General features: G+C 42.1%; 1 protein-coding gene across 4 annotated transcripts in view; it reads left to right on the top strand.

The window, feature by feature from the left end:
* fbxl17 (F-box and leucine-rich repeat protein 17) overlaps nt 1-25,208 on the top strand; it is a 426,982-nt gene that overhangs the window by 380,086 nt on the left and 21,688 nt on the right. For all 4 annotated transcript variants that reach the window (XM_042334038.1, XM_042334042.1, XM_042334045.1 and 1 more), the window contains one exon: nt 11,197-11,339. In XM_042334038.1, the coding sequence (XP_042189972.1) occupies nt 11,197-11,339 (143 nt within the window). The remainder of the gene's footprint in view (nt 1-11,196; nt 11,340-25,208) is intronic.

Raw genomic sequence — 25,208 nt, forward strand, 5'->3', positions numbered from 1 at the left:
ATTTGAAAACGAGTGAGAGGATCTTGAAATCGATCCGTTCGGTAATTGGAAGCCAGTGGAGCCTGATAAGGCCTGGTGTGATGGGGGATGCAGAGTTTTGTGCGGGTGAGTGTCTGGGTAGTGATTGAATTAGATTAAACGTTCCTGGAAATGTTATTTATTCCATTTAAACTACAACTTTTTTTTAGCTTTTATATTCTCTCTTTGCTCTGCATTTCTAAATGAATACAGGCTGAAGTCATATTCATAGTTTAGGTTTGGAATGTGTTTAGAATCCTGTAGCTCAGTGGTTAGAGCACTCGCCTCACAAGAAGTCCTGGGGCAAAAACAGTGAGAGCTGGGAACTGACGAAGGGTCATGGACCCAAAACGTTGACTCACTTTCCTTTCTCCGTACATGCTGCCTTGACCTGCTGAGTTTTCCCAGCTCTCTCTGTTTTTGTTTCAGATTCCAGCATCCGCAGTATTTTGTGTTTTGTTCAAGAGACCTGGGGGTTAGATTAAGGATTATTATTTTATAAATATACTGCAGGGATATTGGGAAAAGACAGGTAAATAGAACTGAAAGGATTCTCTTTTTAAAAAAAAGCATAGACAAGATTATATAATAATAATAATCCTTGCATTTGATATAGTACTTTTCGTGTCTTCTAGATGTGTCAAAGCGCTTTGCAGGATTTTACAGTAAAATTTGGCGACTGTGATTTTGTAGGGAAATATAGTATCTTTCATATAGGAGAACATTGCACAGCACTTCATAGAGATGGAGTTCGAGCTCAAACTCAGATCGGATTAGAGAGGAGTGGCCAAAGTTGCAGTCAAAGAAAGAGATTGAGTGTTTTGGACAAGTTTTGAGGACTAAGGCTATAAGGGTGGGATTGTTGTATTACATTTTTGAAACATCCTTCTGACTTGAAATATCAAATGTAAGGATTATTATTATATAACAAACGTTATATAATAATAACATGTAAACTAATTATTATTAATTTAGAGCGTGTTCAAAGAGCCACAAATACAATAGGAACAGGGTGCGCTAGTGAGATTGGAGATTAAAAGAAATGTTTTTCTCACAGATTGGTAGATATATGAAATAGACGTCTAGCAAAAGCAGTTAATACTGTGTCGATGAACCCCTTTAAAAGGGAGCTGGATCAATATCTGGTTAATAATCCTTGCATTTGATATAGCGCTTTTCACATCGGAAGGACGTCCCAAAGCGCTTCACAGAACACACTGTAAATTTGTGGGCGAACGCGGCAGCCAATTGCACACAGCAATGTCCCACAAACAGTCGTAGATTGAAAATGACCAATTTTATTTTTGTTTTTGGTTTTGGAGGGATTATTATTAAGATCAGGATTGAAGGTTGTAAGGAGAAGCATTGATACAGACAATTTAATACTCTATGGAGTAATCTGGTTTCTATACGATTGAGACATTGTTTCTTGGAATACAACTGGGCAGAGCTCCCAACTCCTGACTCTTACCAAGATGTGGCTGTCTCGCTCTCTCTGTCCTGTCATCAGAAGCTATAGAGCAGCCTAAAAAAATACAGAAGCCATTCTTGTAAATAAAAAAGAATGCAAACCATTAAATAACAAATTATTATTCACTGTTGTTTTAGGAACATAGGAATTAGGAGCAGGAGTAAGCCATTCGATTCCTAAAGTCTGCCCCTCAATTCAATAAGATCATGGCTGATCTTCTAACCTAACTCCATCTGCCCACCTTATCCCCATATCCCTTAATCCCTCTATCCTTTAGAAATCTATCAATCTCAGTGTTGAATATGTTCAAGGACTGAGCATCAGCAGCCTTCTGGGGTAGAGAATTCCATAAATTCACTACCCTCTGAATGAAGAAGTGTTTCCCTCAACTCTGTTCAAAAAGGCTGACCCTTAATCTTAAAACTGTGACCCTAAATCTAGATTCTCCTACCAGGGGAATCAGTCTCGCACTGTCTACCCTGTCAAGCCCCATGAGAATCTTATATATTTCTATAAGATTACCCCTAATTCTTCTATATTCTAGGGAATATAGGCCTAGTTTACTCAACCTATCCTCATAGGTCAACCCCCTCACCCCAGGAATTAAACTTGTGAATCTACGCTGCACCCCCGCTAAGGCGAGTATGTCCTTTCTTAAATAAGGAGACCAAAACTGCACACAATATTCTAGGTGCAGTCTCACCAAGACCCTATACAGTTGCAGAAAAACCCCTTTGCAATAAACATCAACATGCCATTAGCCTTCCAAATTGCTTGCTGTACCTGCATACTAACTTTTTGTGACTGATGTACAAGGACACCCAAATCCCTCTAAACACTAACACTATCTTGTCTCTCCCCTTCTAGAAAATAATCTGCTTTTCTGTTTTTACTACCTATGTGAATAACTTCACACTTCCCATGATATTCTATCTGACACCTTCTTGCCCACTCACCTAGCCTATCTATATCCCTTTGCAATCTTTTTGTGTCATCCTCAGAGTTTACTCTCCCACCTAGCTTAGTGTCATTCGCGAATTTAGATATTTTGAGTTCTATGTCCTCATCTAGATCATTGATATAGCTGGTAAATAGTTGAGGCCCAAGCACTGATCCTGTGGCACTCCACTAGTCACATCTTGCCAATCTGAGAAGGACCTGTTTATCTCTACTCTCTGTTTTCTTCCCATTAGCCACTCTTCGATCCATGCTAATATATTGCCTTTAATTCCATGGGCCCTAATCTTGTGTAGCAGCCTTTTATGTGGCACCTTATCGAATGCCTTCTGAAAATCTAAATACACTACATCTACTGGTTCCCCCCTATTTAACTTGCTAGTTACATCCTCAAACAACTCTAAAAGATTTGTTAAGCATGACTTCCCTTTTGCAAAGCCATGTTGGCTCTGCCTAATCATGTTATGATCCTCTAAGTGTCCCACTACGATGTTCCTAATTAAGGATTTTAGAATTCTCCCTACCACCGATATCAGACTGACTGGTCTATAGGTCCCCATCTTCTCTCTCCCACCCTTCTTAAATAATGTTGTTACGTTTGTGAGCTTCCAATCAAATGGGAACCGTTCCAGAATCCAGAGAATTTTGGAAGATCAAAAACAAGGCATCAGAAACATTTTGCATTGGAAAATACATCCTTTTGGGTCATGTGCCCCCATTACGCCTGACTGAATGCAAGAGTCAGGGTGGTGTCTCAGAGCAATAGTAGGGAGAATTGTTCCTGTGCAGAGCAAACTCTTCAGAAGCATTTCCTTGTGCACACAGGAATTACTGTGTTATTAGGGAATTGTGCTATGGTTAAATAATATTTAGAAAGCTAGATTGATTCCTGGAGTTAAAAAAGGTGGAAAGGAAAAGCTGGGGAACTATAGGCCAGTTAGTCTCACACCAGTGATAGGAAAATTTTTAGAATTGTTGATTAAGGATGTTGTAGTGCGGTATTTAGGGGAGCACAATATAATTGGCCAAGTCAACATGGCTTTACAAAAGGGAAGTCATGTTTGACAAATCTCATAAAGTTTTTTGAGGATATTTCCAGTAAACTAGATAAGGGTGAATCAGTGGATGTGGTCTATTTGGACTTCCAGAAGGCATTCGATAAGGTGCCGCATAAAAGGTTAATCCAAAAGATAAGGGCCCATGGAATTGGGGGGAGCATATTAACATGGATTGGGGAATGGTTAACGGGTAGGAAACAAAGAGTAGGGATAAACTGGTCCTTTTCAGATTGGCGGGATGTGACTAGTGGAGTGCCACAAGGATCAGTCCTTGGGCCTCAGCTATTTACCATCTACATCAACGATCTAGATGAGGACATCGAAGTTAATATATCTAAATTCGCGGATGACACAAAACTAGGAGGAAGTGTCAATACAGAGGATGACATTAAAAAAATGCAGCGAGACATAGATAGGTTAGGTGATTGGGCAGGTAGATGGCAGATGAAGTATAATGTAGGGAAGTGCGAAGTCATCCACCTAGGTAGCAAAAATAGTAGAGCGGGTTATTTTTTAGAAGGGGAGAGATTGGAATGTGTTAGCGTCCAGAGGGACTTGGGTGTCCTTGTACACCAATCACAGAAAGTTAGTCTGCAGGGCAGCAGCAATTAGGAAGGCGAACGGTATGTTAGCATTCATTATGAAAGGATTAGAGCATAAGAGTAGGGAAGTCTTGCTGCAACTGTATAGGGCCCTGGTGAGACCACACCTGGAATACTGTGTCCAGTTTTGGTCTCCTCATTTAAGGAAGGATGTACTTGCCTTGGAGGGGTTGCAGCGTAGATTTATTAGGTTAGTACCAGGGATGAAGGGGATGAGTTACGAGGATAGGCTGACCAATTTGGGCCTATATTCTCTAAAATATAGAAGAATTAGAGTGGATCTTTCTTATAGAAATCTATAAGATCATCAAAGGGCATGATAGAGTAGATAGTGGGAGATTGTTTCCCCTGGTTGGAGAAACTAAAACCAGGGGTCACAACCTTAAAATCAGAGGCCAGCCCTTTCGCACTGAGTTGAGGAAGAACTTCTTCATTCAAAGGGTGGTGAATGTATGGAACTCACTACCCCAAAGGGCTGTTGACGCTCAGTCCTTGAACATATTCAAGATTGAGATAGATAGATTTCTTATTGCAAAAGGGATTAAGGGATATGGGGATAAGGCAGGGTCAGGTTATTAGCTGGAGTTAGATTAGAAGATCAGCCATGATTTGGGGCAGGCTCGAAGGGCCGAATGGCCTACTCCTGCTCCTACATGTTATGTTATGTTATGAGTATAGAAGACTTTAGGAAGTTGAAAAAAATCTGACAGTATTATCTTGTATTATTACTTTGGCTCAGATACTTGGTAACACCTCACCTCTGACCCAAAAGGTTCAATCTCGCCTCAGGACCCGAGGTCATAGTCTAGCTCAGTGCAATAGTGAAGAAATGCTGTGTTGTCAGAGGTGCCATCTTTTAGATGAGACATTAAGCTGAATTGCTGCCTATCTGTTAAGGTTTACTGTAAGTACCCCATAGCGCTATTTAAAAGAGAAATGTGTTACTCTTGTTGTCCTAGTGAACAATCCTCCAGTGAAATTGGTCATTCACTTACTAGCTGTTTGCAGGATGCTGCTGCAATAAATGGCTATTGCCCACAAAATCTGGCATTGCACTGGACAGTACACTCTTGTGAAGCACTTTGAGGCATTTCAATACAACTTGTTATAAAGAGTAAAGTTCCTTCTTCCTTGTTGGAAGGTCTACTTGTATTTAAATCACCTGTCACAGGATATCAAGGGCTTGGATTACTCTTACTGCATCATGTAGCAACTTTCGTAATCCGGATTTATAATGGGAAAAAATCACTTTTAAAACACGTATTGTTAATGCTACTTACTTTATCATCAAGAGGAATTTCTTCATAATAATAATCCTTGCATTTGCTCTAGTGCCTTTCACATCGGGAGGATGTCCAAAGTGCCTCACAGGATTTACTGTGAAGTGCAGTGACTGTATTTGTGATTAAATGTGGCAGCCGATTTGTGCACACCAATGACAACAAACAGCTATGAAGTGAATGACCAATTTTATTTGAGAGATTGTTGCCGGAACACCGGCAGAAACTCTCTTTTCTTTTCGAATAGCGCCATGGGAATTTAATCGTCCTCCTGAACAGGCAGACAGGACCTTGGTTTAAGGTATCATCTAAAGGACGACACCTCCAACAATGCAACTTCCTACTCCACCTTAGCACAATTTTGTAGTGTCAGCTTAAACTATGTGAGTCCAAGTCCCAGCCCACAACCCTTTGACTCAGAGATGAGAGTACCACGACTGAGCCAGACTGATGCAAGTGATGGTCAGAGACACAATCAGTAGCAGAATCTTGCCCAAACTTAACATTGGTTGAAGTCTACAGTGGGATAAATGGTACAGCAGGTTATTAGAACCTCATCTTTTTCCCAGTTTTTCTTCTCAAACCACATTCTCTTATGTTCGTGGAGGTGATGAGAACAGTATTGCTTTTGGCATCAATGGTAATTGGAACAGAGCTGCTGCTTCAAAGAAAATATTTTGGTCTCTTAGTGAAGTGGAGCTATTTCTCTGGCCCACATGCAGCACTGTTCTGATATGAATTGCATCTCGAAGAAGTAGAGCAAAGAACTGTATGTAGAGTGAGACGTAACTTATTATTTTGGTCAGATTTAGATGTTGCCCTGTTGAGTAATATTGCTGGAAACTGCATGAGACGTACCCTGTTATGGTGAGCCTCCAAAAGACTAACTAATAATATGGTGCATGTGCATGTCATAAATTCTGCTTACCAGCCCACTCATTGAACAAAACATAGCCTGGCGATGCTCTCATAACAGCCACTGGTTACTCTGATGTCTCAGGAACCTTTATGTTTGCAGTTACTTTGATGTATAAAATGTAACTTTTTTATTAACATTTTGGTCTTGTCTTTTTCTCCTCCTCTCATTGTATTGTTCTCCACTTCTGAATGCCCTGAGTCATACTGAAGTACAATTACATGTGTACCAGTCTCCAAAGAGTTATTATTCGTGGCTGAGCTAACGCAGTGCATCTCGGCAGGCTAATCGACAGATGGGGGCGTACCAGACAACTTCTATTCTGTCCTTACTCAACATCCTTGCACACAAACTTTCCAGAAGGGGGTCATTGGATAATGATAAGGAGCTGCAACCCTGGCTGATCATTTTTCCTTTCCCTATCAAAGCAGAGCCGGTGCCAGTTATAATAATAATAACAATCCTTGCATTTAATATAGCACCTTATCACATCGTTGAGGCATCTCAAAGCATTCACAGAATATACTGTAAAGTGAATTGACTGTCTATTTTGAGGGCAACACGCGGCAGCCAATTGCGCACAGCAGTGTCCCACAAACAGTTGTAGAGTGAGTGACCAAATTATTACTATTATTTTTTAAGGGATTATTATCCCCGTAAAACGATTCATCAATCGACTTAACCAGGTTCCTACTTACTGCCAGGTAAACAGAGGCGTGTGGAGCAACCGTGCCCCCAGTTCTGTGCAGTGTAGAACCAGATAAATTTATAGTGCAGGAGAACCCATTCAGTCACCATGCTTGTGCTAGATCTTTGAAAGAGCTATCCATTCAGTCACATTCCTCTGCATTTTCCCCAGACCATTTTATATTCTCATCCATTTATCAAATTCCCTTTTGAATACAAATATGGACCTTGACTCCAGACATGGCAGTCTACATCCTAACAACTCTGTGGGTAAAAAAATGTTCTTTTGTTTATAACCTTAAATTGATTCCCTCTGTTTATTAACTCACTGACTAATTTGGAGGTGCAATACATTTGGCAACTTGGAAATAATTCCACTAGCACATTCATCTCTTTCTCTCTATTGGATGTCAACAACCAACTCGTGACTATCCTACTTGGGTGGGGGTGGGGGGAGTAAGTGGGGTCTCCTTGGAGCTGCTGAACTGGCTCCAAGGCGACATGCCTGGCAATGGAATGGTGGAATTGAGCCAGCCCTCTGTGGTGGTCTTGGTAGTCCAGTTCCTAAACCAGGTGGGTCCGCAGTATTCCAGGGCACTGCTGGCTCATTGACAAGACCTGGAAGAGAAGACTAGTCACTGGGGCAGGGAATCATCCCACTCAGCTCCTGTTACCCTGCAACCCAAAGCCCTAACTCGTCGGGAGGTCCTAGCTGGACAAGCAGCAGGAAAGCTGGCCATATCAATGGCAAACTATGCGGTTTTAGCTGGTTAGACTACGGCAGTGCTCAAACACACACACTGGGGTCCCCAAGCCTTGGCTCTTGCCAACCTGTGCCTAATACTTTCCGGACTTAGGTAAGCAGGATGCGTCCCTCCAGGGAGAGAGTGGCATTCCATTCCAACAGTCTACCTCTGGGATTTCCATGTGTAGGTGGGATGCATGGAAATCTCAGCTTGGTTTGTGTATTCTTAAGTATGGTGATGGGTTTCTGTATGTGTCAGACACCCGGCTGACAAACAAAACAAAAAAAAAATCCATATGGGCAAGCAGCTTGCCACCACTCAGCAAAGAGAAAGTAAACCTAGAGCTATACTTTCACATACATCAAGCCATCAGGACAGTGGGGCACAAGTTCAAGGTAGCCAAGGGCAAGTTTAGGATAGGCAATGAGAAGTGTATCTTTCCGCAGAAGTTAATCAACTGTTTGAAAGGGTTACAGGAAAGGTGGTTGAGGCCAGAACAATGCAGTCATTTGAGATACAGCTTGATGCTGTAATGGGTATTCTGGAGGGATGAAAGGGCTTTCTTCATCCGAACTTCTCTTGTGAACTTCTCATCAAAGCAGAGGTGATATCGGAAGCTCAGTATTTGGGTCGCACCACTCACTAACGTGAGCTGTATCTCACAACCTAAGAGCACAGGGGCCTGACACGGGCTATCAAATGTGGATGATGTACTCACAGCACTAATGGCTTTCACTTTGATGAGCACAATCACAACTTTCATTTATACATCACCCTTCCTGTAGGATAATTTCTCTGAGCACAAAAAATCACCGAAGGATCCAGAATTCTAATTTATTCATTTACCCTTCCTCTATGTTACAGATAGGAACATATTAGAATCATTACATGGGGGAAGTCTAAAAGGTTACATAACCCTGTCACGTCAAATTTATCTTTTAAACTCATAAACTCGCACAGCTAAAAGGTCATTGCTGAAGCCTTCCAAGCAAGAACTGCAAGATCTGGTGAAACAAACACAAGTCAGCTCAAAGCTTTATGAATAGTTAAGAAGGGCATCATTTGATTTTTCCACATAAGTCCAATGCTGAGATAAGTGGGCGAAAGAAGGGAGAAATTCCACAAGGGTCTAGACTTATTCTATTAACATAGCAATTTAGGCCATGCAGAAGTTGACAAGTTGTTGAATTCAGTCTTAACTTTGAAGTCATTTTTCTGTAGTTCTTAAAACTACCTGTTTTGAAATTAAGGCTGTATTTAAGAATTGACCAAATTCTGGACGTTCTGAAAATCTTCGCTAATAGAGTAAATCTAGACCCAGGTGGAATTTCTCCCCAGCAGTCTAGAAGAGGAAACATTGGAGTTGAATCAGCCTGCAAATTGAGTAACCGATCTTTTCTGCTGGTAATTTACGAATCGTCCCTCTGACTCATAAGACCTCAGCACCAAGCCACTTGTTATTGCTTGTTGGGCTGTTCAAGCGCTTTTCAATCCTATTATCATGAGAAGGGGGTGGGGTACTGCCTCATCTCCGCAGTGGAGTCCTGCAGCTCAGTGGTTACAGCACTCGCCTCACAAGCGAGAGACCTGGGTTTACTTTCTCTGTTTACTTAGCAGTAAGTAGGAACCTGATTGCTAGTCGATTGGTGGATCGCTTTTCCAGGGGTGATAATTCCTTCAAAAAGAATCCCCCAAAAATTGGTCACTCAATCCACGACTGTTTATGGGACACTGCTGTGCGCAATTGGCTGCAGTGTTTCGCCCACACAAAATACAGTCAATTCATTTTACAGTATACTGTGTGAAGCGCTTTGAGACGTCTCAGTGATGTGATAAGGTGCTATATCAAATGCAAGGATTTTTTTTTATTTCGGTCTACTCTCCACAGGGGATGCTCCACATCCCCCGCCCCAACTGCCCTACCATCGATGGCCGGGCCTTCAACCTCTCAGGCCCTAGGCTCTGGAACTCTATCCCCCAGTGCCTTCGCCGCCTCCTCCCTTTCCTCCTTCAAGGCCGGTCTCAAGACCTTTCTCTTTGACCATGCCTTCAGCTCCCCTCTCGACTCTCTACCCCCTCCTCGCTCCCTCCCTTCCCTCCCTCACCCTGACCATTTCCCCCCTGCTCGGGTCCTGACCCAACTGTACAGCGCCTTGGGACATCCTCCCGACGTGAAAGGCGCTCTATAAATGGAATCTTGTTGTTGTAAAAAGGAGGGCAAGGCGAGGAATACTGAGTTTTCAGAAAATTTTGTGGGGACTTTAAGCATCACTCAGGAGGCAGCTCGCTCACACTTATGATTTATGAGTAATTGCTTTTTAAAAAGATTGCAGTTGCAGTTTTCTTGAGTATTTTATGTTCTCCTGACTGTTTATTCTCTTCCATTCTCTCCTCCAATGTTGCTGTTCTCCTCAGGACATGCAAGGCTCTGTTGATGACTGACAGGTACCCAGCTTCCTGAATTCCCTGTGGGAGCAAATGCTGACATGAGCTTGCATCTATCCAAGCCAGACAGCACCTGATCACCGTGGTCCCACTCACCCACATCCCCCCCCGCCCCGCCCCCCCATACTTGTGTCACCGTATTCTCAATCTCTCTGTATCCACCGAGTCTATTATCAAGCATTCCGTTAAGTTACCCCTCGTGAAAGATGCCATATAAATGCAAGTTGTTGTTGTAGTAACAAAAGTATTATTACTTTCATAATATTATTTTATAGTACGTATTATCAAAAGCCTGAGAGTTAGTTAAAAAAAATTCATATTGGAAATTTGAAAGAAAAATAGAACATGCTGGTAAAGAAGAGCTGTCCATTCAGTACCTGATGGTAGGATACCACCGTGGATGCGACTGTTCCCGTTTTATTCCTGAAATTATTTTTAGAACATGTTGTCATGGGCCAGGGGCACAGCGGAACCAAACCAAGAGGACAGAAAAGTAAATGCAACTGTTTCATGCACTTGTATCTATTTTTCTCTTTATAAAATACAGCACATCAACATGTCATGGAGGCTCGTCAAAGTGCTTCAAAGGACTTTCGTGTGAAGTGTAGTGACTGTGACTGCATTTATAGGCTACAGAGAAATGTTAGGCTATATAGAAATTTAAAATGACAATATTTTAATACACCTGTATTTGGCTAGACAGCTAGATGCTTTACGCAAATTGAGTTTGCTGCTTCAGCTTTAGTTCTTGTTCTTTTCCCCCATAATGGTTTTCACTTGGGGGAAGAGAGAAGTCAAAGAGCTCCGTGCAATCACTGAGTGTGAATTGAGTCCCTTGCCTGCTGTGCTCCTCAGTGGCAACTCTCTCCCATTGTTATAAACAGAGCATTTATTTTTCCCAAATGCTTTTTGAAATGTAACCAGGCAACAGTGAGGCCTGGGTAATTAACCCTCTTACACTGACCGTGACTGTGATGTTTGCTACAAATTGACGCTTTTTTTTCCATTTGTTGTAGCTCTGATAGCAATTGGACAGTACAGCACAACCATTGAAACAGTGGACGTGGGCTGGTGTAAAGAAATCACAGATAAGGGAGCAACCCAGATCTCACAGAGCAGCAAGTCCCTCAGGTACCTGGGACTTATGAGGTGTGATAAGGTAAGAAGCTTCACTTTGCCATCTTAATGCTTTATTGACTTGTTCAGCAAGTGGCTAGTTCTTGCGATCTCTATTCTGAAGCACTCTCAGCACCCAATGCAGCCTTATAGAGAATGATAACCTTATATCCAATTTATTGGACGATCTGGCTGGCATATTGAGGCAACAAATGTATTTGACAACATTTTTTTTAATATTTAAGATTTTTTTCACAGGGGAGAAGAAGATAAAAGATGAGGGCCAACTAATTTGGGGGCATAATAATAATCCTTACATTTGACATGCCTTTCACATCAGGAAGTTGTCTCGAAGTCCTTTACATATATACTGAGAAGCAGAGTGGCAGTGTATTTTGTAGGTAAATATGGCAGCCAATTTGCACACAGTAATGTCTCACAAACAACCGTACAGGGGAACAATCACTGATCTTTACATAATGGGCTACAGTGGCACAGTCTGTTAGCAGTCGACAACACAGACGCAACCAGAGTATCTATTTAGAATGGCACCAGCCACTCTTCTGGATTTGTGGACAACACTAGCAGCAGCAGCAACAACAAATTACATGTCTATAGTGCCTTTCACGTCGGGAGGATATCCCAAGGTGCTGGATAGTAAGGGATTTGGACCTGAGCAGGGGGTTGGGATCAGGGAGGGTGGAGGACAGGGAGGGTAGGGTAGGAAGGTGATCAAAGGTGCGGTTGAAGAGGGGGAATCTTGAGACATGCCTTGAAGGAGGCAAGGAAAAGAGCGAGGCGCAAGAAATGTGGAAGGAATTCCCAAGGGTGAGGGCAGAGAGGATGAAGGCCCGACCACTGATGGGGGGGGCGGGCCAGGCGGGAGACATGGAGCAGGCTGGAGCCTGCTGAGCAGAGGGAGCGGACAGGTGGATATGGCGTTAGCAGGTCACAGAGGTAGGAGGAGCAAGGCCGTGAAGAGGGAAGTCGTGTCAGTGGGCTTACGTTGACAGGTATCCAGAGCAGCTACAAACTCAGTATAAAATCAGCAAAAAGGCAACATTTGAGGCTATCTATAAAACTGATTGGACTGTTAAGAAATCAGAATCCCAACTGGGAGCAGCAGGAAATTGAGATCAATATCACAGTTTAAAATTAACTACTCTGCCCGGCTGACTGATCAGCAGTACAGCTTGAATTTTTCCAAACATTAATACTACAGATCCTGTTTATCAAAATCATTTTCAGACCCAAATTAAAGTGGTCACGAGTTTGAGGGATAGAGGGAGGGGGGGAGAAGAAGTTTTATATCAATAGCCTGAGATTACTAAATATTATTCTGGTTATTGTATTCTGACTGTGATAAGTCTGCTTAATGATGCATTTTGATTTATGCATCAGTAAATATCCATTGGGAGCTCCACATGGTAAAGATGTGCTGAAGTTAGTCACAGTTTTATTGGGTTGAGATCAGAAAAGGCTAATGAAACTTCTATTAAGAATGCGCTTGATATGGCCCAGTTTACCCCTTTGTGATCATTACTTGCCTTGCAAATATAGACCATGAGGGAAAGAAACAGACATGCAACTTTGTTTAAGAAGATCTTGGGCTGGGTCTCCACATTTAATGAGTAGATAGCCTCACAGTTTCCTTGAGATCACTAGAGGTTTAGTGAGATTTTTGTTGCATTGAACTTTCCATTTGCTCTATTTTTTAAAAGTGTACTTTCTCATGAAGGTTTAGTTAGTGGGGATGGGAGCGGGTAGCATTTTAGATTATAATAATAATCCTTATATTTGATACAGCTCCTTTCACGTTGAGAAGACATGCCAAAGTGCTTCACAGGATATACTGTGAGGTCTAGCGAATGTGTATTTGTAGGCAAATGCGGCAGCCAATTTGCACACAGCAATGTCTCATAAACAGCCATGAAGTGAATGACCAATTTTATTGGGGGATTGTTGGCCAGGACATCGGGAAAAACTCCCTTCTCTTTTTGAATAGTGCTGTGAAATCTTTAGCGTTCACCTGAACAGGTGGACTTGATTTCAGTTTAACAGCAGTCAAACAATGCAGCAGATACCCAGCATTGCATTGGAGTGTCAGCTGAGACTATATAAGTTCCATGTCCCAAGTGGGCCTTAAACCCATAATCTTCTGACTCAGAGGTAAGAGTGCTACCAACTGAGCCAAGCTGACACACTGCGGTAGCAACTATCTAGATTTACCTAAAGCTTTCGTACCATGATATACAGGAGCTCTGAAGTGATCTAGGAGATGATATTTGCATTTGTTCACTGAGGAATTGGTAACAAGAGAGTATAAAATCAGGATTATCATGGGAAGAATTAAGGAGGAGGGAGGTTAGAATCTATTTAATATAGAGCTTTATTAAAATGTGGAATGCTTTCCCACAAGCAGCTATTGAAGCGAAACCATACGAACATTTAACAAGGAATTGGATAAGTATGAGAAACAAAACAAGAGTACAGGGAAATAATGGGGAATTGTGAGCAGAATATTTGTCTCCAGTGGAGAAGTTATCACTAGCAAAAGCTTGCTGGAGCAAATACAACAACAACTTGCAGTTATATAGCATGCAGGGTATAGTTTGATGCATAGAATAGCCTCCTGTGCTATAATTTTTCTGATTCTATGGAGTATAATATGTAAGAATTAATAAACAGTGAATCAGATTTACAGATAATTTTGAGTCACTCCTGCCGATAACAGGAAGTGCAGCACGCCTGACTGTGGTACCTCGAGTAACAGGAAGTACATAGATTTGCATAGATTGTACAGCTTGGAAACATGCCATTGGACCAAACTAGTCCATGCTAGTGTTCATGTTCCACAACAGTGTGCACCCAGATTACAACGGGATCCCTGCAGACTGGCATGATTCACTTCCTGTCGCTTGAGACACGTTGCAATGTGAAGCACATATAGACTTTTATGAACACAAGAACAACATGTACAGTATTTGTAGAACGCTGTTCACTTAGGATAACATCTCAGAGCACTTCACATTGGATGCTGAAAAGGGGATCAGAAGTGATCATCGGGGATTTTCGAAGAGGTAGGTTTGAAAGACAGATAGAGAGGGAGAGAGAGTGATGCTTTGGGATAGAGATAGGGAGTTCCAGAGATTAGGGGCATAGAAACGGAAAGGTCAGGCACTAGTTAGCTGAGCTGGATCCAAAGTGATGTGATTGGCAACGGAATGCCAGGATGGAATCAGCTCACTGTGGTGGCCTCAGTAGTCTCATTCCCGAGCCAGGTGGATCGGCAGGACTCCAAGGCCTTATGGAAATTTCCATGTGCAAGTGGCAGTCATATGTGGAGCCCTCAGTCTGTGTTTTTTTAATTTTTCACCCCCCCCCAACCCACAATAGCTCTGTTGTTAAAGCTTGTGCCATGTACAATCCAAACCAGAAAAGCTAAATCCCCAGCCTGTGTTGAGTTAGATGGTATCAGCCCAGCTTTAACTGGGACTGTTACAGTTGTTTTCAGAGTCTTTGGACTAGAGAGGAAACAGCTGAGCAGGGCTCCTGTTTCTCATCTCTACCCAGTGACCATGATTGGAAAAATATAATGAGAAATAATAATCCTTGAATTTAATATAGCGCCTTATCTCGCCATTGAGAAGTTTCAAAGCACTTCATAAAATATATTGCAAAGTGAACTGACTGTGTATTTTGTGGCTGAAATGAAAAAGTAGAGTGTACTTGAGTGAGGTCAGCATCAGGCTCGGCTGTGATACCCACTAGAGTCAAACAATCCACCAACACATTTGCCTGAACTTGAGTATGAAAAATGACCAAAGGATTCCTGTCAGTCCATAGGTCCTCCGCTCTGGAAGCAGATTGTGTCAGGCAGAGTTCCAGCGGGTCCAAGTAACATACTTCCGATTGTCAGAAAGGGACCTAATTAGCAAACCTCAGATTCTTTATTAAGAAATCAGGTTAAGAAATATTGCAAATAAGACCCCCAATGAGTTACTGTCACAGTAAAAGTACGACTACGTGGTCAAGCAAGGGATTATTCTTTTTATTGGATGGGCTGAGAAAGAAATGCCAGACTGCACATAGGGAGCCTTCCAGCCTGCAGATTTAGTAACCCGAGGGGGTTTCTGAGTTCCAAGCACTTCTCGCTTCTGCCCGCCCCAGTAACATAGCAAGAAACTACTGTGTCAGTTTACCAGCACGTCAGCAGAAAGACTTAAATGTCAGCTTACAAACAGCAACCATGTCATGAGTACTGACATTCCTCATGCATGGTTTTAGCTTTAATTTCATCATTTTAAAATGTAAGATTGTGTAGGGTTTTACAAATTTCCTAAATTTATTTTCTTTTGGAAGCCAGTTATCCATATGGTCTTTGCAAGAGTTTTTCAAAATTGTTGAGGTGAAAGCCCCACATTGGAACTTTGAACTCACGCAGTCTAGGCTGGCGTTCCAGTGTAATGCTGGAGGATCTTTGCATTGTTCGAGATTGTTCTGAGGTTCTGTCTCCCTGTTCAAGTGGACGTTAAAGATCCCAAGGCACTTTTCGATAAGAGAAGGGACTTTTTCCTGGTGTCCTGGCCAATAATCCCGCCCCAAAAAATGGTCATTCACTTCAACAACAACAACAACAAGATTCCATTTATAAAGCGCCTTTCACGTCAGGAGGACGTCCCAAGGCGCTGCACAGTTGGGTCATGACCCGAGCAGGGGGGAAATGGTCAGGGTGAGGGGAGGGAAGGGAGGGAGCGAGGAGTGGGGAAATGGTCAGGGTGAGGGAGGGAAGGGAGGGAGCAAGGAGGGGGGAAATGGTCAGGGTGAGGGGAGGGAAGGGAGGGAGCGAGGAGGAGGAAGAGAGTCGAGAGGGGAGCTGAAGGCACTTCACTGCTGTTTGTGGAAATTGCAGTACACAAATTGATTGCCTCATTCGTATACAAAATGCAGGCACATGCACGGCACTTTTCAGTAAATGCTGTGAAGCACTTTGGGATATCCTCCAGACATGAAAGGTAATGTAGATTTTTTTTAGTATTTGAATTTTTAGGTATGAACGTTTCAGGGTCCACAACACAATTGCATTATTAATGAACCCAAGTTATATGAAGCATGCTATAAATGGGATTCCGCATGATGTGTGACATGATAGTTACTTGTACATATCTGTCTCTGAGTTACCTAATACCTATATCAAACCACAGAATTCAAAGTAGCTCAAAAGCCCCAAGCTACCAAAATGAGAGTTGGCCAATTAAAATGGAAATGTTAACTTAACTACTTGGCTTTACAATGTTGAAATCCTCACCTTGACACTGAACATCTCACATGGTAACAATGTGCTGAAATAAGTCATTGTTTTGCCCTAAAGAGACTGACTCTGGCTTTAGAAAGTAGACAGCAGTGAAAATTTATTCAGGTATTCCACTGTGACTTCACAAGCAAATTTGATGTATAAGCTGCCCCACAACAGGAATAATATTAAAATTTACCCCATCCTGAGCCAAAGATCATGGTGCAGGACATCATCAAGTTGAAAAATGAATACAAAATAATTCAAGAAATGACGCTGAGCTTGAGTTTTAATATCCTTTGGGTTGTGGGAGGAAAGGGGAGGATTTACAGGTCCAGGAAAATGATACAAGTTACAAGACAACATGATGAATCTTGATTTCAACACTAGAAGCAAGAGCATAAAGGACACCATGATAATAATAATTCTTGCATTTGATATTGCGCCTTATCACGTCTTGAAGATGTCTCAAAGCGCTTCACAGAATATACTGTAAGTGCTAAGTGAATTGACTGTATATTTTTGTGAGTGAAATGTGGCAGCCAATTGTGCACTGCAGTGTTCCACAAACAGTCGTTGATTGAAGTGGCCAAATTTCTTTTTTTTAATTTGAAGGGATTATTACCCCCGGAAAAGCGATCCACCAATTGACTAACAACTGGGTTCCTACTTACTCCTAAGTAAACAGAGGTGTGTGGAGTAAGGAAACATTTAACATATTTAACCATATTTAACAAGAGAGCAAAGTTCAATGATAATAGCGGAAATTAGAGAACATCAAAAAGGCTGCAGCAGAGAGGTTGGAGGTCACAAGTGACCACCAAGCTTTTTCTTGCACCCTATTGAAGAGTATTTTGAGAGAAGTATAGGAAAAACCTGCTGAGATATGAGAGTAGTGTTCAGGAGTGAACAGACTTATGGATAGAAATTCCACCTAGGTCTAAATTTACTCTATTAATATAGAATTTCATTGTGTGCAGAATTTGGCAAATTGTTGAATTCAGTTTTAACTTTTGAAGCTCATTTTCTGTAATTCCGAAAAGAATTTACAAAAAAACAGCTTCAAAATTAAAGACTATTTAAAAAACGTGAGGAATTTCTACCCACAGCTTCACACAGAACGATAACAATTTACAGCATAGCAGGCCATTCAGTTCATTGTATCTGTGCTGACTCTGAACAAAGTATTAATTTCAACCTATTCTACTTTTTTCCATACTCTTTTATATTTCTCCTTTTCAGATATTTATCTAATCCCTCTTGAAAGTTACTTGGGTGCCTGGCTCAACCACAGTGCTAGGTAGGGCATTCCGTGTCCTACAGAGTTTATCAAAAGGTATGGGAGAGATCAAGACAGTGGTTAGGCCAATGCAGCATGAGAGGCAGGAAGATTTGTACACAAAACGTATGTAACCCGCAATACGTTGTTGGATACAGGTTGGGAATATCAATTAAATGGATTGTATTAGATTATGAATGGAGATGGTCATTGAGAAGGAACAGAAGTAGTAAAGAATTAACTTAACTCACTAAGCTAAAACTCAATATTTACCTTCATATTTTAAGCCTCCTGTAAGCATTTCAAACTCAGATTGTCTAGGTCGACACTCCAATGCAGTCCTGGAAGTGTGCTGCATTGTTGAGGCTATTGTCTTTTGAATACAACGTTAATCCGAGGTCCTGTCTGCCTGTCCAGGTGGCATTAAAGATCCTATGGCACTATTTGAAAAGAAAAGAGAGTATCTCCCAGTGTCCTAACCAACAATCCTCCCAAATACAAAGGGTCACTCACTTTAAAGCTGTTTGTCAGACATTGCTGTGCACAAATTTATTGCTGCATTAGCCTACACATACACAGTCACTGTAACGTGAAGCACTAGGAGATGTCTCGGCAAAGTGATAAGGCACTATATCAAATGCAAGGATTATTATTATATTATATTTTTAACTGTGAATTCCTCGTCAGTCTGGAAGCATAAAACTGAATAGAGATGAGATGAAATAAGCATTATAAAGGAAGATAATCTTTGAAAACCATTCCTACAGAAGTATACATGTGACAGAGCTGTTGCATCTTAAATTAAATTCAGGCCCAAATACTAGGAGACAAATTAATGTTTTCTCCCAGTGTAAAAGTACTGGCAATTTTTTTTAATTGCATTTTAAATGTCTTTTGATGAATCAAGGTTTTTAGTGAATAAAATACTTTCTATTTTTCGATTTTCATTGTAATCAAACACTCCCAAGGTCAAGTGTAAAGCTCCCATGGCAATGTGTAACAATGGGTTGAAAAAGCAGTGATTCACACCAGGATTCTCTATTGCGGGGGTTACTATACTTTCTGGGCTCAACGCCCCTAATGATATTAGGTATCCTGACTGAGGACCCCATTTGGGCTGGGCAGACTCCATTTTGGGGCAGCGAGGCATGATCCCTGGAAGGCACGAGCACTCTTGGCTCCGGCACAGATTGGCTGGCGCTGATCTGTAGGCACTCACTGCAACTGTACTGCAAGTTATCATGAGCCTTTGGGCTGAGAGGTAGTCGTAAGGTAGATCAACAAGTTCCGCCGACCCCAGTTTGGGAACCAATGTAGAATCCAAGAAGTGTTGAGACTTGCCTCAAATTAATGAGATGGATGCTTATGCACGCTGTAGTTTTGTCTGATCTGATCTGTGGATTGTGATATGTATGTACTGGTCGAGCAATATAACTCAGTTGGTATACTTTGTCTGAGTTTTTAAAAATATGTTCCAAGTGAACCAATCCAAACTTCCATACCGCCTCTTAGATCTTAACATCAGTATCTAATCGCACTTGAATCTGAAATCTTGTCGTTTAGTTTTTAATCAATTGTTAATTTCCATTTACATATCAAGTGTGTAAGTTCTTGTTTTCTATAATTTCAAGCATTAGAACTACACAATAATTTGTATTTTCTACTTTTACTATGGTAAGTTCTTGAATGTTTCTACTGTGCTTTTTGTCCCCTTTTCTTTGTCTCTTGCCTTTACTCTGAATACCATCATCCTAGGCTGGGCTGCCTACTTGTAAGCTTGTTGTACTACCTACTAACTAACAGCGTGTTCTTTTCCCAAACTTGTCTACTTGTCACATAGCTCCTGTCTTTAGTGTTAAACTAACTCGTCATTGATGGCGCTGAATTTTGCCCACAAAATACACAGTCACTATGTTTTGCAGTATATCCCGTGAAGTGCTTGTGAGATGTCTCGAAGATGTGATAAGGCGCTATATCAAATGCAAGGATTATTATTATTACTGAGGAGTGATTTTTGGGAACGCACCTTTCTCCTCTGGCTGCATGGACCTCTATAGTCCCACTGGGTTTTCCTAGCCTTTGCACTTCCTGCCACCTCCAGTGTCTCCTGGCCCTGGAGCCCCCAAATCATCGCATCCCAAACAGGGGTACCACCCGCCCCCGTTCTAACCTCCTCACCCCCAACATACACCAGTCCTCACCAAGCACTATTGGCTCTGTATCACAGAACGGATCAACTTCAAGAACCTCACACTTGTCTACAAATCCCTTCATGTCCTGGCACCATCAAATGCAAGGATTATTTTTCTACCTCTCTGACTTGCTTATTCCCCACACTCCACTGGGCTAGCTCTGGTCTCCTGCATGTCGTGGAGTCCTGTAGCTCAGTGGTTACAGCACTCACCTCGCAAGCGAGAGACCTGGGTTTGATTCCTGGCAGGGCGAAACCTTGGGCAAATTTCCTTACTCCACCCCTGATAATAATCCCTCAAGAAAAAAAACAATAATAAATTGGTCACTTCAATCCATGACTGTTTGTGGGACACTGTGTGCGCAATTAGCTGTCGCATTTCATCCACAAATACACAGTCAATTCACTTTACAGTATATTCTGTGAAGCGCTTTGGGATGTCTAGAAGACGTAAAAAGCGCTATATCAAATGGAAGGATTATTACTTTTTATGTCCCTCGTCCCCTCTGTTCCACTATTAGTGGCTATGCTTTCAGCGACTGTGTCTCAAAACTCTGGAACTCTCTCCCTCAACCCCTCAGCGTCCTCCTCCCCCATTTTCAAATCACGCCTTAAGACCTTCCTCTTCGACCGTGCCTCACGGTCACCTCACCTCTCCCCCCGGTTCTGCATCAGGCTCCGCCACTGTTAAATATTCCAAAATACTAACCCGCATGAAGGGCATTCTATATAAACGCAAGTTGCTGTTGCCTATGGACCCCAGTTTGGGAACCAATGCTCAGAATTTATAGAGAAGAATTGAGCTGGTAACCAGCAGCTCATGAAACCCCACTATGAAACACAGGGTTCTTACAAGTCCAAATATGATATTGTGAGCCATCATGTTTTCAAACCCAAAATGCTTTTCCTATAATAGTTCATAAATTAAATTGCTTGTCTCCAGGAATGGTTGTTACGTGTGTGTTTGTGTGTGTGTTTGTGTGTGTGTCTGTGTATATGTATGTCTGTGTGTGTATGTATGTATATGGTGGTGGGGAGGACAGGGGCTGCTAGCATGGTTATTCATCTGCACCTCATCCTTCATGGCTTGAATGTGTAAAATCATGTGGGAATGCACCCGGTCTCACCTGTGATATATCCCCATCAGTCTTCAAGTTTAACTTTTTATCAACTGTGTTTTAAACAGTTATTTCAAAACCTTTTTCAACATAAATACACAGTCAATCCACTTTACAGTATATCCTATAAGGCACTTTAAGATGTCTCAACGATGTGATAAAGCACTATATCAAGTGCAAGGATTATTATTACTGTTATAAATTGTGCGAACTAGAAGAAAGAAAAAGAAAGGTGAGTGCAAGTGTATAAAAACGACAAAAAGGGAAAACCTTCACTGAAATAAAGTTAAAATATAAACTGAGATGGTGAGCAGAGATATCTGTAGGCTGATAGTTCAAGCTGAGTGTACAACTGTGGGACAGAGCATGGGGGAAGGAAAGATTACATAAAGTTTAAACGAAAAAGGGAAATTGAGTTTGGATCTTTTGTTGCTGCCACATTGCCTGAGGGTGAAGCAGTGGTATCTTTACCACAATGGACATCATTCAAATCGAAAGAAGAGAAGTTTCCAATGAGTTTAAATATAGATCGCTGGCAGTAGGCTGTTGTTAACACCATTAAAACTTACTCAACAATTGTTTCTTGAGCGATGCTGATGTAGGTGAGAAAACAAAGCCAGGATTGAACTCGATCTTCGCTAAAAGCTTAGATCTCACTCTTAATACAAAATGGCAAGCCTAGTGCAGGGTACAGTAGCAATGATGCAACAAGAGGTCTATTCATTTCTCAGCACTGGTGCTGTTCACACAGCCTTTGTGGAGAATCAATGCAGTTAATAATACCAACACCGTGGTGTAAGATATTTCTGAATGTTCCTGGCTGAGTGGCTGAGTGTTTCCAGTGACTTCTGTTTTTGTTTCAGATTTCCAGCATCTGCAGTATTTTGCGTTTTGTTCATAAGATATTTAATGTTCAGCTTTCAGTAGAAGTATTATAATAATAATAATCCTTGCATTTGACATAGCATCGTTCATGTCGGGAGAATGTCTTAAAGAACTTCACAGGATATATATACTATATGGTGTTGCGACTGTGCATTTGTGGCAGCCAATTTGACCACAGCAATGAACCACAAACAACCATGAAGTGAATGACCAGTTTTATTTGGGGAATTTTTGGCCAGGACAACAGAAAAAACTCCCTTCTCTTTTTGAATAATGCCATGGATCCTTAAGATCAGGTTAACATCTCACCTGAAGGATGGCACCTCCAGCAATGCAGGACACCCCTGCACTGGTTTAAAATGTCAGCATTAGACAATATGAGTTCAAAGCCCGAACATGGGGTTTGAACCCACAATCTCCTGATTCTGAGGAAAGAGTGCTACCAACTGAGTAAGGCTGAAAGAGTTAATGTTGAAAATAAAAAAGGTGCCGAGCTGCTGGGCAGAGTGTCGATGAGGAAAATAGGTTCAGCAATGTTCAGTTCTCAGTGTGAAAAATAGAACATTTCATAACCGATTCAATGTGATAGTCCTCACGTGGAAACGTCGCACTATTCAACACCTTGAATGGAGTGTGTTCAAGTACCTGGTGTGAGGTTGAGGGTCACGTTTGTTCAGATCGAACTTGTAATACAAAATCAAGTCTGACATTTGGACATTCAGGGATTTAAGTGCAATAAAGCAAACTGAAACAGGAAGGATGAAACCTCTAGTTGTTGTACTCGAACATTTAAATGGAATCCCGCAGATTGCCATTTGCCAGCCCTTGTGCTGTGGTGCAGGCTCCAGATATGACGATGTGAATTTGCTTGCATCCTTATGGTGCTTTTTGAACTCAGTAAATGGCACCGTCCCAACAATGTTCCTCAAACGTGACCTTGAAGAGCACCACCTGCTGCACCACTTCCACACGTCCCCTCCACCTTTTTATTGTTGGCCTTTGAGATAGGAGACTGTCAAATTAATGCCAGTTCATGCCAGATTAAGGAGACCGTTTGTGTTGTTCACTCACATTCATTGACAACTTCAATATGTTTGCAAAATCTATTTCCCTTGTGACTTAACAATTGTTGAGAAGAGACTGTGTTCCAGGCAGCAATTGAATTCTAGTCTCAGTGCAATTTTAATATGTGAGCCACACAAGCTCTGGAGAATCCAGTCAACAACTTGCACTTGTATAGTGTCCTCCATGCAGGGTAGCGTCTCAGGAGTGTTTAACAATGGCAAAGCCTGACTCCGAGCCAGGGTGGGGAGATGACCATAAGCATGGTCGAAAAGGAAGGTTTTCAGGTGAGTCTTCAAAAAGGGGAGAGAGGGGGCAAGGTGGAGAGATTGAGGGAGAGTGTTCCACAGTTTGGGGTCATAGTGGCTAAAAGCACGTCCTCCAATGGTGGAGCGGAGGGTGAGAGGAACGAGCAGGAGGCCAGTGCCAGTCGAGCGGAGGTGCTTGGTAATGGATTGGGGAGTGAGGAGGTCGGAGAGGTAGGGAGGTGCCAGAGAATGAATGGATTTGAACAAGAAAGTGAGGATCTTGAAGTCGATCCGTTCAGTGATGGGGAGCCAGTAGAGCCTGGCCAGAACCGGTGAGATGTGAGTACGGAGTTTGGTCCCGGTCAGTATGGGGGCAGCAGAGTTCTGAATGAGCTGGATTTTTTGAATAGTGGAGTTGGGGATACAAGCGAGGAGTGCATTTGAGTAATCTGGGAGGTGACAAGGGCATACATGAGGGTTTCGGCTGCATTTGGGGTAAGGTACAGTCGGAGGTGGACAATGTGGCGGAGGTGGAAGAAGGCGGTCCAGGTCAGGGACCGGATTTGGGAGAGGGAGCACAGATAGGAGCCGAACTGGACGCCTAGATTGCGCACTGGTTCAGTGAGTCCAGGAAGTTTGAGGAGTTCAAGAGTGAAGACGTTGACGGGAGACAAGGAGTATGGCTTCCGTCTTGTCCACATTCAGCTGCAGGAAGTTTGCACTCATCCAGGCCCTGATGTCTGCCAGACAAACTGATCGAACATCAGCAGACCTGGAGTTGGTACTGGAGGAGGCAAAGTAGATTTTTGTATCATCCACATACTTGTGGAAATTTACTCCGTGTCTGCGGATGACATCGCCCAGAGGGAGCATATAGATAAGGAAAAGAAGAGGGCCAAGGATGGAGCCCTGGGTATCCCGCAGGTGACTGGGCGGGGGTGGGAAGAGAATCCATTTGCTGAGATGAAGTCCAGAGAGGTTGCAGAGAGATTTTTGTAATGTCAGTTAACCTTAGTTTGTGTTTGTTACATTTTTCCATTTTGCAAGGTGTTGGGTCTAATGTGGCAATTTGAGGTTAATCAGAATGCATAGAAACATGAGAGAACAGAAGGAGGCTAGACAGCGCATCAAGCCCAGTGCAGTCTACATGTTCATGTTCAGCGTTCATGTTTTAGGGTAAAGTATATGTGTGCAAGTGGGATTCTTTCATTCATTCTCTCCATCTCCTTGTCTCAGAAGCCTCACTTAATAATAATAATAGTAATAATAATAATAAAGCCTCACTTATCCAGGCTGCAGGGCTGGGTATGATGCCCGAAACATTCAATACCTTCATAATTGAGGAGAAGATGCAATGTTGTTAAGAAGATCTTCATTTCACTGGTTGCCCTAATAGACTTGAAACGGTAACTCACTTTCCTCTCTCCATACCAGCTGCCTGACCTGCTGAGTGTTCCCAGTGACTTCTGTTTTTATTTATTATAGCCCTAATAGACTGTCTGATGGGCTCTCCAGTATTTTCTTGTATTTAACGGATATTGCAACCACATCTCATCAGTCAAAAAGGAATTTAACTCTTGACCTTATATGGCAGTAAACTTGGCCTGTAAAAGTCTGTATAAACAGCCTTAAAATTATACCTACGTCTCTTCCATTTAACATCAATACATGTTCCCAGCACATTGAAGATCATCTTATAAGGACTAATAAGTGTAAATTGCCTGGGGGAAAGGGTAAGAGAAGATACCTTCTTTTCCTACCCGTAGGTCCTTTTAGTCAGATGCATTATTCCGTGTCCATTGATGCGTGTGTGTGTGTGAGGAGGGGGGTGGGGGA

Source organism: Callorhinchus milii, unplaced genomic scaffold, assembly GCF_018977255.1.
Source record: "Callorhinchus milii isolate IMCB2004 unplaced genomic scaffold, IMCB_Cmil_1.0 Scaffold1, whole genome shotgun sequence".
NCBI lineage: Eukaryota > Metazoa > Chordata > Chondrichthyes > Chimaeriformes > Callorhinchidae > Callorhinchus > Callorhinchus milii.